Below are 15,007 nucleotides of genomic sequence, written 5' to 3' on the forward strand. Positions count from 1 at the left end.
TCAGACAACCACAGTGGATGGAGAATAATCCCTGGCTGTGAACCCAATAGCATGTGTCAGACAGCCACAGTGGATGGAGAATAATCCCTCGCTGTGAACCCAATAGCATGTGTCAGACAGCCACAGTGGATGGAGCATAATCCCTGGCTGTGAACCCAATAGCATGTGTCAGACAGCCACAGTGGATGGAGAATAATCCCTCGCTGTGAACCCAATAGCATGTGTCAGACAGCCACAGTGGATGGAGAATAATCCCTGGCTGTGAACCCAATAGCATGTGTCAGACAGCCACAGTGGATGGAGAATAATCCCTCGCTGTGAACCCAATAGCATGTGTCAGACAGCCACAGTGGATGGAGAATAATCCCTGGCTGTGAACCCAATAGCATGTGTCAGACAGCCACAGTGGATGGAGAATAATCCCTGGCTGTGAACCCAATAGCATGTGTCAGACAGCCACAGTGGATGGAGAATAATCCCTGGCTGTGAACCCAATAGCATGTGTCAGACAGCCACAGTGGATGGAGAATAATCCCTGGCTGTGAACCCAATAGCATGTGTCAGACAGCCACAGTGGATGGAGAATAATCCCTGGCTGTGAACCCAATAGCATGTGGCAGACAACCACAGTGGATGGAGAATAATCCCTGGCTGTGAACCCAATAGCATGTGTCAGACAACCACAGTGGATGGAGAATAATCCCTGGCTGTGAACCCAATAGCATGTGTCAGACAACCACAGTGGATGGAGAATAATCCCTCACTGTGAACCCAATAGCATGTGTCAGACAACCACAGTGGATGGAGAATAATCCCTGGCTGTGAACCCAATAGCATGTGTCAGACAACCACAGTGGATGGAGAATAATCCCTCGCTGTGAACCCAATAGCATGTGTCAGACAACCACAGTGGATGGAGAATAATCCCTGGCTGTGAACCCAATAGCATGTGTCAGACAACCACAGTGGATGGAGAATAATCCCTGGCTGTGAACCCAATAGCATGTGTCAGACAACCACAGTGGATGGAGAATAATCCCTCGCTGTGAACCCAATAGCATGTGTCAGACAACCACAGTGGATGGAGAATAATCCCTGGCTGTGAACCCAATAGCATGTGTCAGACAGCCACAGTGGATGGAGAATAATCCCTCGCTGTGAACCCAATAGCATGTGTCAGACAACCACAGTGGATGGAGAATAATCCCTGGCTGTGAACCCAATAGCATGTGTCAGACAGCCACAGTGGATGGAGAATAATCCCTGGCTGTGAACCCAATAGCATGTGTCAGACAACCACAGTGGATGGAGAATAATCCCTGGCTGTGAACCCAATAGCATGTGTCAGACAACCACAGTGGATGGAGAATAATTCCTCGCTGTGAACCCAATAGCATGTGTCAGACAACCACAGCGGATGGAGAATAATCCCTCGCTGTGAACCCAATAGCATGTGTCAGACAGCCACAGTGGATGGAGAATAATCCCTGGCTGTGAACCCAATAGCATGTGTCAGACAGCCACAGTGGATGGAGAATAATCCCTGGCTGTGAACCCAATAGCATGTGTCAGACAACCACAGTGGATGGAGAATAATCCCTGGCTGTGAACCCAATAGCATGTGTCAGACAACCACAGTGGATGGAGAATAATCCCTGGCTGTGAACCCAATAGCATGTGTCAGACAACCACAGTGGATGGAGAAGAATCCCTGGCTGTGAACCCAATAGCATGTGTCAGACAACCACAGTGGATGGAGAAGAATCCCTGGCTGTGAACCCAATAGCATGTGTCAGACAACCACAGTGGATGGAGAATAATCCCTGGCTGTGAACCCAATAGCATGTGTCAGACAGCCACAGTGGCTGGAGAATAATCCCTGGCTGTGAACCCAATAGCATGTGTCAGACAACCACAGTGGATGGAGAATAATCCCTGGCTGTGAACCCAATAGCATGTGTCAGACAGCCACAGTGGCTGGAGAATAATCCCTGGCTGTGAACCCAATAGCATGTGTCAGACAACCACAGTGGATGGAGAATAATCCCTCGCTGTGAACCCAATAGCATGTGTCAGACAACCACAGTGGATGGAGAATAATCCCTCGCTGTGAACCCAATAGCATGTGTCAGACAACCACAGTGGATGGAGAATAATCCCTCGCTGTGAACCCAATAGCATGTGTCAGACAACCACAGTGGATGGAGAATAATCCCTCGCTGTGAACCCAATAGCATGTGTCAGACAGCCACAGTGGATGGAGAAGAATCCCTGGCTGTGAACCCAATAGCATGTGTCAGACAGCCACAGTGGATGGAGAATAATCCCTCGCTGTGAACCCAATAGCATGTGTCAGACAGCCACAGTGGATGGAGAATAATCCCTGGCTGTGAACCCAATAGCATGTGTCAGACAGCCACAGCGGATGGAGAATAATCCCTGGCTGTGAACCCAATAGCATGTGTCAGACAGCCACAGTGGCTGGAGAATAATCCCTGGCTGTGAACCCAATAGCATGTGTCAGACAGCCACAGTGGATGGAGAATAATCCCTGGCTGTGAACCCAATAGCATGTGTCAGACAACCACAGTGGATGGAGAATAATCCCTGGCTGTGAACCCAATAGCATGTGTCAGACAACCACAGTGGATGGAGAATAATCCCTGGCTGTGAACCCAATAGCATGTGTCAGACAACCACAGTGGATGGAGAATAATCCCTGGCTGTGAACCCAATAGCATGTGTCAGACAACCACAGTGGATGGAGAATAATCCCTGGCTGTGAACCCAATAGCATGTGTCAGACAACCACAGTGGATGGAGAATAATCCCTGGCTGTGAACCCAATAGCATGTGTCAGACAGCCACAGTGGATGGAGAATAATCCCTGGCTGTGAACCCAATAGCATGTGTCAGACAGCCACAGTGGATGGAGAATAATCCCTGGCTGTGAACCCAATAGCATGTGTCAGACAACCACAGTGGATGGAGAATAATCCCTCGCTGTGAACCCAATAGCATGTGTCAGACAACCACAGCGGATGGAGAATAATCCCTCGCTGTGAACCCAATAGCATGTGTCAGACAGCCACAGTGGATGGAGAATAATCCCTGGCTGTGAACCCAATAGCATGTGTCAGACAGCCACAGTGGATGGAGAATAATCCCTGGCTGTGAACCCAATAGCATGTGTCAGACAACCACAGTGGATGGAGAATAATCCCTGGCTGTGAACCCAATAGCATGTGTCAGACAACCACAGTGGATGGAGAATAATCCCTGGCTGTGAACCCAATAGCATGTGTCAGACAACCACAGTGGATGGAGAAGAATCCCTGGCTGTGAACCCAATAGCATGTGTCAGACAACCACAGTGGATGGAGAAGAATCCCTGGCTGTGAACCCAATAGCATGTGTCAGACAACCACAGTGGATGGAGAATAATCCCTGGCTGTGAACCCAATAGCATGTGTCAGACAGCCACAGTGGCTGGAGAATAATCCCTGGCTGTGAACCCAATAGCATGTGTCAGACAACCACAGTGGATGGAGAATAATCCCTGGCTGTGAACCCAATAGCATGTGTCAGACAGCCACAGTGGCTGGAGAATAATCCCTGGCTGTGAACCCAATAGCATGTGTCAGACAACCACAGTGGATGGAGAATAATCCCTCGCTGTGAACCCAATAGCATGTGTCAGACAACCACAGTGGATGGAGAATAATCCCTCGCTGTGAACCCAATAGCATGTGTCAGACAACCACAGTGGATGGAGAATAATCCCTCGCTGTGAACCCAATAGCATGTGTCAGACAACCACAGTGGATGGAGAATAATCCCTCGCTGTGAACCCAATAGCATGTGTCAGACAGCCACAGTGGATGGAGAAGAATCCCTGGCTGTGAACCCAATAGCATGTGTCAGACAGCCACAGTGGATGGAGAATAATCCCTCGCTGTGAACCCAATAGCATGTGTCAGACAGCCACAGTGGATGGAGAATAATCCCTGGCTGTGAACCCAATAGCATGTGTCAGACAGCCACAGCGGATGGAGAATAATCCCTGGCTGTGAACCCAATAGCATGTGTCAGACAGCCACAGTGGCTGGAGAATAATCCCTGGCTGTGAACCCAATAGCATGTGTCAGACAGCCACAGTGGATGGAGAATAATCCCTGGCTGTGAACCCAATAGCATGTGTCAGACAACCACAGTGGATGGAGAATAATCCCTGGCTGTGAACCCAATAGCATGTGTCAGACAACCACAGTGGATGGAGAATAATCCCTGGCTGTGAACCCAATAGCATGTGTCAGACAACCACAGTGGATGGAGAATAATCCCTGGCTGTGAACCCAATAGCATGTGTCAGACAACCACAGTGGATGGAGAATAATCCCTGGCTGTGAACCCAATAGCATGTGTCAGACAACCACAGTGGATGGAGAATAATCCCTGGCTGTGAACCCAATAGCATGTGTCAGACAGCCACAGTGGATGGAGAATAATCCCTGGCTGTGAACCCAATAGCATGTGTCAGACAGCCACAGTGGATGGAGAATAATCCCTGGCTGTGAACCCAATAGCATGTGTCAGACAACCACAGTGGATGGAGAATAATCCCTGGCTGTGAACCCAATAGCATGTGTCAGACAACCACAGTGGATGGAGAATAATCCCTGGCTGTGAACCCAATAGCATGTGTCAGACAACCACAGTGGATGGAGAATAATCCCTGGCTGTGAACCCAATAGCATGTGTCAGACAACCACAGCGGATGGAGAATAATCCCTCGCTGTGAACCCAATAGCATGTGTCAGACAACCACAGCGGATGTGACTGTACATTAAAACATTGATAAAACGTTTGATATCCTTGTCACATGACACGATCACTTCCTTCTCTTAACTGTGGATGAATGTTGGCAAGCATAACCAGTTTTTAAAAACTCATTCTGATTATGTATGATAATGATAATGTTGCATACGACATTTGAAAGGTCTATAATTCTTTTCCAGAACACAATCAAAAGTTAACATAGGCCCTAGATGCCTTCAGCTGCCCAATTTATAGGCATGTCCAATTTGGGCACCTTTTTAACAATGTGATATTGTGCTCCAAAGGGATAACTAGAAATAACATGATGTAGGTTAATGGAATAATACAAATAACAATGTGTGATTATTTATTATATAATGTGAAATAGGCCTCGTGTGAAATCACTGTCAAAGATACTACTGCGTCGCCTCATGAGTGGAGCAGCGGTCTAAGGCTCAGCATCGCTGTGCCACTAGAGATTCTGGGTTCAAGTCCAGGCTCTGTCGCAACCGGCCGCGACCGGGAGACTCATCGGGCGGCGCACAATTGGCCCAGCGTTGTCCGGGTTAGGGGAGTGTTATGGCCAGCAGGGATGTCCTTGTCCCATCGCGCACTAGCGACTCCTGTGACGGGCCGGGCGCAATGCACGCTGACACGGTGGCCAGGTGTATGGCATTTCCTCCGACACATTGGTGCGGCTGGCTTCCGGGTTAAGCGGGCATTGTGTCAAGAAGCAGTGCGGCTTGGTTGGGTTGTGTTTCGGAGGACGCACAGCTCTTGACCTTCGACCTCTCCCGAGTCCGTACGGTAGTTGCAGCGACGAGACAAGACTGTAACTACCAATTGGATCCCACAAAATTGGGGTGAAAAAGGTGCAAATTTTTTGTAATAAAAATGACAATTGAAAATAATGTTGCATTTAAGTCTAGATGTATCATACAGAAATATTAAAGCATTCTTTCAACATCTCCAAAGCAACTGCCTGACTACGGTGCAGGTCCCACTGACTCACTGCCCTGTTTTAAAACAATGATTCTATTAAAGAAGAAGCCTGCTGGTAACTGGTAATCGATTAGGACAGCTGGTGTCCTAAAGATCTGTCAACTAGGTAGGACTCTTACGACTAGAGGTTTCATGAATAGCTCGTATTCTGAACCATAAGAGCAGGAGATTCTCTATTCTCAGCACTTGAGACTAATTTTCTACTCTGAGCCTCTTTGTGGATACGGGGCCCAGCGCTCCTACTGACATTATTAATACAGACACACAGAAATAAAACAGATCAGACAAAAGACAAATTACACTATTATTGCATTTATGAAAACGTCACATGACAGGAATATCACATGGTTGTCTCTTTGCAGTGTACTCTCTATGGTACTTCAAATGCCCAGCCTTTAGGTGGGCTGTCAGCTGAAAAGACCACGGACTAAACTCACACAATCAAAAAAAAGAGGAATCTGTCCCAGGCTGTGAGAGAGAAGAAATCAAGAGTTCCTGACTGCCTCTGATTCCACCCACTTCACAGGGAACTTTAATTGACATTGTTTAAATCCATGTTCTGTCCCCCAGTCTGACCAGGGTGTGTTTGGCTGGGGGAGAGAATATTGAAGTCTGTTGTTTCATTTGTTTACCTGAATAAGGGGAGTGTGTGTGTTTATGTTTACCTGAAGAAGGGGAGTGTGTGTTTATGTTTACCTGAAGAAGGGGAGTGTGTGTGTTTATGTTTACCTGAAGAAGGGCCCGTGGGACAGGTCCTGGTCTGAGTAACCACAGTCTGAAGGCACTGGCTGGGCCCTACTCTCCTGATGGAAGCAACACAGGGGAACGTACACCCCAAACCTGTTGCACAGAGAGAGACAGGGATGAGAGAGACAGGGATGAGAGAGACAGGGATGAGAGAGATAAAGAGAGAGAGGACAACAGGAAATAAAGAACCATGTGTTAAATCAACTAGATAATGGAGAATATGACACTGATCAACTAGATAATGGAGAATATGACACTGATCAACTAGATAATGGAGAATATGACACTGATCAACTAGATAATGGAGAATATGACACTGATCAACTAGACAATGGAGAATATGACACTGATCAACTAGACAATGGAGAATATGACACTGATCAACTAGACAATGGAGAATATGACACTGATCAACTAGACAATGGAGAATATGACACTGATCAACTAGATAATGGAGAATATGACACTGATCAACTAGATAATGGAGAATATGACACTGATCAACTAGATAATGGAGAATATGACACTGATCAACTAGACAATGGAGAATATGACACTGATCAACTAGACAATGGAGAATATGACACTGATCAACTAGACAATGGAGAATATGACACTGATCAACTAGACAATGGAGAATATGACACTGATCAACTAGACAATGGAGAATATGACACTGATCAACTAGACAATGGAGAATATGACACTGATCAACTAGATAATGGAGAATATGACACTGATCAACTAGATAATGGAGAATATGACACTGATCAACTAGATAATGGAGAATATGACACTGATCAACTAGACAATGGAGAATATGACACTGATCAACTAGACAATGGAGAATATGACACTGATCAACTAGACAATGGAGAATATGACACTGATCAACTAGACAATGGAGAATATGACACTGATCAACTAGACAATGGAGAATATGACACTGATCAACTAGACAATGGAGAATATGACACTGATCAACTAGACAATGGAGAATATGACACTGATCAACTAGACAATGGAGAATATGACACTGATCAACTAGACAATGGAGAATATGACACTGATCAACTAGACAATGGAGAATATGACACTGATCAACTAGACAATGGAGAATATGACACTGATCAACTAGACAATGGAGAATATGACACTGATCAACTAGACAATGGAGAATATGACACTGATCAACTAGACAATGGAGAATATGACACTGATCAACTAGACAATGGAGAATATGACACTGTGATTAACTAGACAATGGAGAACAATAAAACACACTACTTCCCAGTACACACACCATCTCTGAATCAAACCACTAGACTACCATCTACAGAGCTGTACTGACACATCAACTGTAGAGCTGCTGTCCTACAGTAACTAGTCTGAAACCTCTGGTAGCTCCGCTCTCTGAACACAGACACTCACGGGTATCCAAGGAAGAGCAGGTTGAGCACCGAGTGGTTCTTGAACAGGTTGACCAGGGTCCAACAGAGAACCCAGCCACACAGAGTGAGGAGGCTGAGCCGTGCTGCGATCAGAACCACGTACCGTACCAAGGAACATGGACTGGTCTGAGACGCCTGGTGGGGGGGACAGAGACAGACAGAGAAACACACACACAGGTTAGAGGTTATACAAACACGATCCACCGACAGACAGCACAATCAACCACAATGCATTGCTAGACACTAAGCTCTTAACCCGGACATAACAAGACCACAATCCTCAATATAAAGCACAAGTCAGTCAAACACACACAACCCTGGCCAGAGTCCAGACACAACAATACTAAGCCAGTCATACACGAACGACACAACTAGGAGGATCAGCGTAGGCCTAAATACTAGAAACAAGTTCATTCCCATCCCTACTACTACACCACAAACATGATGCAACTAGGAGGATCAGCGTAGGCCTAAATACTAGAAACAAGTTCATTCCCATCCCTACTACTACACCACAAACATGATGCAACTAGGAGGATCAGCGTAGGCCTAAATACTAGAAACAAGTTCATTCCCATCCCTACTACTACACCACAAACATGATGCAACTAGGAGGATCAGCGTAGGCCTAAATACTAGAAACAAGTTCATTCCCATCCCTACTACTACACCACAAACATGATGCAACTAGGAGGATCAGCGTAGGCCTAAATACTAGAAACAAGTTCATTCCCATCCCTACTACTACACCACAAACATGATGCAACCAGTTTAGAAACAGCTGATGAATAGGCAGATAAAGTTGAGGAAGGGAGAGAGAGGTAGAAAGAGAGAGAGGTAGAAAGAGAGAGAGGTAGAGGAAGAAAGAGAGATAGAGATAAAGAGAGAGAGGTAGAAAGAGAGAGAGGTAGAAAGAGAGAGAGGTAGAAAGAGAGAGAGGTAGAAAGAGAGAGAGGTAGAAAGAGAGAGAGGTAGAAAGAGAGAGAGGTAGAGGAAGAAAGAGAGATAGAGATAAAGAGAGAGAGGTAGAAAGAGAGAGAGGTAGAAAGAGAGAGAGGTAGAAAGAGAGATAGAGATAAAGAGAGAGAGGAAGAAAGAGAGATAGAGATAAAGAGAGAGAGGTAGAAAGAGAGATAGAGATAAAGAGAGAGAGGTAGAAAGAGAGAGAGGAAGAAAGAGAGAGAGGAAGAAAGAGAGATAGAGATAAAGAGAGAGAGGTAGAAAGAGAGAGAGGAAGAAAGAGAGAGAGGAAGAAAGAGAGATAGAGATAAAGAGAGAGAGGTAGAAAGAGAGAGAGGTAGAAAGAGAGAGAGGTAGAGGAAGAAAGAGAGATAGAGATAAAGAGAGAGAGGTAGAAAGAGAGAGAGGTAGAAAGAGAGAGAGGTAGAAAGAGAGAGAGGTAGAAAGAGAGAGAGGTAGAAAGAGAGAGAGGTAGAAAGAGAGAGAGGTAGAGGAAGAAAGAGAGATAGAGATAAGAGAGAGGTAGAAAGAGAGATAGAGATAAAGAGAGAGGTAGAAAGAGAGATAGAGATAAAGAGAGAGAGGAAGAAAGAGAGAGAGGAAGAAAGAGAGAGAGGAAGAAAGAGAGAGAGGAAGAAAGAGAGATAGAGATAAAGAGAGAGAGGTAGAAAGAGAGAGAGGAAGAAAGAGAGAGAGGAAGAAAGAGAGATAGAGATAAAGAGAGAGAGGTAGAAAGAGAGAGAGGAAGAAAGAGAGAGAGGAAGAAAGAGAGATAGAGATAAAGAGAGAGAGAGGTAGAGAGAGAGAAGATGAGGTAGAAAGAGATAGATGGAGAGAGAGAGAGGTAGAGAGAGAAATAAAGAGAAAGAAAGAGATAAGAGAGATAACACGAGAGAGAGAGAGAGAGAGAGAGAGAGAGAGAGAGAGAGGTAGAGAGGTAGAGAGAGATACCTCTGACACTATAGTCCACACCAGTCTCCTGGCCAGCATCACTGTGATGAAGATAGCCAGGTGGTAGTCCATCAGATGGAAGTTCTGCAGAGAGGAGACAACAAACGGACTGAAGGTGTGTTCACTACTACTCACCAGAGTTGCAGGTTCTCTGTGTGTGTGTTCACTACTACTCACCAGAGTTGTAGGTTATCTCTGTGTGTGTGTGTGTGTGTGTGTTCACTACTACTCACCAGAGAGGTGGAGGCAGCAGGGTGACTATAAGGGTACCACCACACAGTCCTGTAGATATTAATATACTGAACAAACAGCGCCACCAGCAGGTAGAGGAAGAGCAGGAACTCAAACAGCAGGCTGCTGTCCAATGGGAGGTCAGGGATCCGGTAGTGACGGACGGGTTCCGGCGTGATGAGGGCCGAGAGGGGCGGGGCAGAGAGACCCACACAGTTACTGCTCCTGGAGGGAGGGGGGCATAGAGAGAAGCTGGGGTTACTGGTGTGTTGTGGTTCTGGAGTAGCCTTGAGCTTGAGTGTTAGTGTGCTGAGCATCTTAGTCCGCCGGACAGCCGCTCCCTGGAGAACGGGTCCGCCGGACAGCCGCTCCCTGGAGAACGGGTCCCCCGGACAGCCGCTCCCTGGAGAACGGGTCCGCCGGACGGACAGCCGCTCCCTGGAGAACGGGTCCGCCGGACGGACAGCCGCTCCCTGGAGAACGGGTCCGCCGGACGGACAGCCGCTCCCTGGAAAACGGGTCCGCCGGACGGACAGCCGCTCCCTGGAGAACGGGTCCGCCGGACGGACAGCCGCTCCCTGGGGAACGGGTCCGCCGGACGGACAGCCGCTCCCTGGGGAACGGGTCCGCCGGACGGACAGCCGCTCCCTGGGGAACGGGTCCGCCGGACGGACAGCCGCTCCCTGGGGAACGGGTCCGCCGGACGGACAGCCGCTCCCTGGAAAACGGGTCCGCCGGACGGACAGCCGCTCCCTGGAGAACGGGTCCGCCGGACGGACAGCCGCTCCCTGGGGAACGGGTCCGCCGGACGGACAGCCGCTCCCTGGGGAACGGGTCCGCCGGACGGACAGCCGCTCCCTGGGGAACGGGTCCGCCGGACGGACAGCCGCTCCCTGGGGAACGGGTCCGCCGGACGGACAGCCGCTCCCTGGGGAACGGGTCCCCCGGACGGACAGCCGCTCCCTGGAGAACGGGTCCCCCGGACGGACAGCCGCTCCCTGGAGAACGGGTCCCCCGGACTACTAGTGGAGAACGAGTCCCCCGGACTACTAGTGGAGAACGAGTCCCCCGGACTACTAGTGGAGAACGAGTCCCCCAGACTACTAGTGGAGAACGAGTCCCCCAGACTACTAGTGGAGAACGAGTCCCCCAGACTACTAGTGGAGAACGAGTCCCCCAGACTACTAGTGGAGAACGAGTCCCCCAGACTACTAGTGGAGAACGAGTCCCCCAGACTACTAGTGGAGAACGAGTCCCCCAGACTACTAGTGGAGAACGAGTCCCCCAGACTACTAGTGGAGAACGAGTCCCCCAGACTACTAGTGGAGAACGAGTCCCCCAGACTACTAGTGGAGAACGAGTCCCCCAGACTACTAGTGGAGAACGAGTCCCCCAGACTACTAGTGGAGAACGAGTCCCCCAGACTACTAGTGGAGAACGAGTCCCCCAGACTACTAGTGGAGAACGAGTCCCCCAGACTACTAGTGGAGAACGAGTCCCCCAGACTACTAGTGGAGAACGAGTCCCCCAGACTACTAGTGGAGAACGAGTCCCCCAGACTACTAGTGGAGAACGAGTCCCCCAGACTACTAGTGGAGAACGAGTCCCCCAGACTACTAGTGGAGAACGAGTCCCCCAGACTACTAGTGGAGAACGAGTCCCCCAGACTACTAGTGGAGAACGAGTCCCCCAGACTACTAGTGGAGAACGAGTCCCCCAGACTACTAGTGGAGAACGAGTCCCCCAGACTACTAGTGGAGAACGAGTCCCCCAGACTACTAGTGGAGAACGAGTCCCCCAGACTACTACAGGAGAACGAGTCCCCCAGACTACTACAGGAGAACGAGTCCCCCAGACTACTAGTGGAGAACGAGTCCCCCAGACTACTAGTGGAGAACGAGTCCCCCAGACTACTAGTGGAGAACGAGTCCCCCAGACTACTAGTGGAGAACGAGTCCCCCAGACTACTAGTGGAGAACGAGTCCCCCAGACTACTAGTGGAGAACGAGTCCCCCAGACTACTAGTGGAGAACGAGTCCCCCAGACTACTAGTGGAGAACGAGTCCCCCAGACTACTAGTGGAGAACGAGTCCCCCAGACTACTAGTGGAGAACGAGTCCCCCAGACTACTAGTGGAGAACGAGTCCCCCAGACTACTACAGGAGAACGAGTCCCCCAGACTACTAGTGGAGAACGAGTCCCCCAGACTACTAGTGGAGAACGAGTCGCCCAGACTACTACAGGAGAACGAGTCCCCCAGACTACTAGTGGAGAACGAGTCGCCCAGACTACTACAGGAGAACGAGTCCCCCAGACTACTAGTGGAGAACGAGTCCCCCAGACTACTACAGGAGAACGAGTCCCCCAGACTACTAGTGGAGAACGAGTCCCCCAGACTACTAGTGGAGAACGAGTCGCCCAGACTACTACAGGAGAACGAGTCCCCCAGACTACTAGTGGAGAACGAGTCGCCCAGACTACTACAGGAGAACGAGTCCCCCAGACTACTAGTGGAGAACGAGTCCCCCAGACTACTAGTGGAGAACGAGTCCCCCAGACTACTAGTGGAGAACGAGTCCCCCAGACTACTAGTGGAGAACGAGTCCCCCAGACTACTACAGGAGAACGAGTCCCCCAGACTACTAGTGGAGAACGAGTCCCCCAGACTACTAGTGGAGAACGAGTCCCCCAGACTACTAGTGGAGAACGAGTCCCCCAGACTACTAGTGGAGAACGAGTCCCCCAGACTACTAGTGGAGAACGAGTCCCCCAGACTACTAGTGGAGAACGAGTCCCCCAGACTACTACAGGAGAACGAGTCCCCCAGACTACTAGTGGAGAACGAGTCCCCCAGACTACTACAGGAGAACGAGTCCCCCAGACTACTAGTGGAGAACGAGTCCCCCAGACTACTAGTGGAGAACGAGTCCCCCAGACTACTAGTGGAGAACGAGTCCCCCAGACTACTAGTGGAGAACGAGTCCCCCAGACTACTACAGGAGAGCGCAGGAATGTGATTAACAGTGAGGGAAAGGACAACATGTTGTGGCGAGAAAAGAACAGAACAAAGGAAGTGAAATGATCTCGATGCCTCTTCCTCATCGGTGTTGATCTGAGCTGGCATACCTTCCTCCTCCTCAGAGGAGGTGTGGTATTAATAATCTGACTCCACCCCCCTCACTCACACCAATCATCTATTGGACTAACACTAATTATTTTTGAATATTAAACCACAGTCAGGACGGGAAGGAAGAAGCTAGTAACATTTTAAAAACAGAAGGTGTTATCAAATAGCCTAGAACTACACATTTAACTTCCCATAAGGCTTGGCTCAATAAATCATGTAGGCCTGTTTGTGTTTGGTGGGGTAGGAGGGTTATGTCTGCTTGTTGTAGTACACTACTTTACCCCATCTGTGTGTGTGTGTGTTAGGGGTGTCGACAATATCTGTGTCGTATCCTAACCTGTTTCTGAGTCCGTTGCCGAGGCTGCCCCCCACCAGAGTCTGCAGGGAGGGCAGAGCAGAGCGGCTCAGCTGTTGTCTACTTGGCCCCCTGCGGCCCCCGGGCATGGCCAGGCACCACCTCAACACCCCCTGCTACTGCCTCTCCACCTAGACCCAGAGACCAGCACCACCTCACAGCCCGGCCCAACACAGCCAGGCCACTGGAGAGACGGACAGAGAGAGAAAACAACGTCAGGGTCATGTTCATTAGGCACAACACGTTAGAAAACAGAGTCAAACAGGGAGGTAGAATACCATCTGAACTTGTGCACATTGCAACCCATTTTGTTATAGTGTGTGCTCTAATGAACACAACCCAGGTGCAATAAAGAGCAGTCCCAATAGAGGACAGAATGTGTACACACGTTGCAGATAGACGTCTCCTGAAAAAAACATGCCATGAATGAGTCGCTACTCTTCTCATCGGAGAGGCACGTAGGATGATATGACGTAGGATAAACAATGTGTTTCTGTCTAAACTTTCCAGAACATGGTGTCCTACTGAACGCAGCCCTGGGGAAGATGGTGACAAGAAAAGGCCAGACTAGGTCAGAGTCAATAGAACAGAGGTGGGTGAATAGGTCCTGGGTTACTGGTAGGACAACATCACCACAGTCAAGCACCCAGGGTCATGCAACTTTACATAAGACTACATCCTCAGACTGATCACAGACAGGCAACACAGAGAGACACAGACAGAAAGACAGACATTAGACACAGACACACAGAGACAGACAGACAGACATCACACACAGTCAGACAGACAGGCAAACATCACACAGACAGACAGGCAGGCAGACAAACATCACACACAGACAGACATACAGACAGACAGAGAGGCATCACACACAGACAGGCATCACACACAGAAAGACAGACAGACAGACATCACACACAGACAGACAGGCATCACACAGACAGAGACAGGCAAACATCACACACAGACAGACAGAGGGGCATCACACACAGACAGACAGAGAGGCATCACACACAGACAGACAGACAGAGAGGCATCACACACAGACAGACAGACATCACACACAGACAGACAGAGAGGCATCACACACAGACAGACAGACAGAGAGGCATCACACACAGACAGAGAGGCATCACACACAGACCGACAGAGGCATCACACACAGACAGGCAGAGGCATCACACACAGACAGACAGACAGAGAGAGGCATCACACACAGACAGACATTAGACACAGACACACAGAGACAGACAGACAGACATCACACACAGTCAGACAGACATCACAGACAGACAGGCAAACATCACACAGACAGACAGGCAGGCAGACAAACATCACACACAGACAGACATACAGACAGACAGA

General features: G+C 49.1%; 1 protein-coding gene across 1 annotated transcript in view; it reads right to left on the reverse strand.

Annotated features, from left to right (window-relative positions):
• LOC109878052 (transmembrane protein 39A-like) overlaps positions 1-15,007 on the reverse strand; it is a 37,148-nt gene that overhangs the window by 18,875 nt on the left and 3,266 nt on the right. Inside the window, exons 2-6 of the mRNA XM_031818209.1 lie at positions 13,625-13,826; positions 10,163-10,385; positions 9,930-10,013; positions 7,999-8,153; positions 6,550-6,660 (exon numbers count right to left, since the gene is read on the reverse strand). Of these exons, the coding sequence (XP_031674069.1) occupies positions 6,550-6,660; positions 7,999-8,153; positions 9,930-10,013; positions 10,163-10,385; positions 13,625-13,731 (680 nt within the window). The 5' untranslated portion in view covers positions 13,732-13,826. The remainder of the gene's footprint in view (positions 1-6,549; positions 6,661-7,998; positions 8,154-9,929; positions 10,014-10,162; positions 10,386-13,624; positions 13,827-15,007) is intronic.

Source organism: Oncorhynchus kisutch, unplaced genomic scaffold, assembly GCF_002021735.2.
Source record: "Oncorhynchus kisutch isolate 150728-3 unplaced genomic scaffold, Okis_V2 scaffold1296, whole genome shotgun sequence".
NCBI classification, from domain to species: domain Eukaryota; kingdom Metazoa; phylum Chordata; class Actinopteri; order Salmoniformes; family Salmonidae; genus Oncorhynchus; species Oncorhynchus kisutch.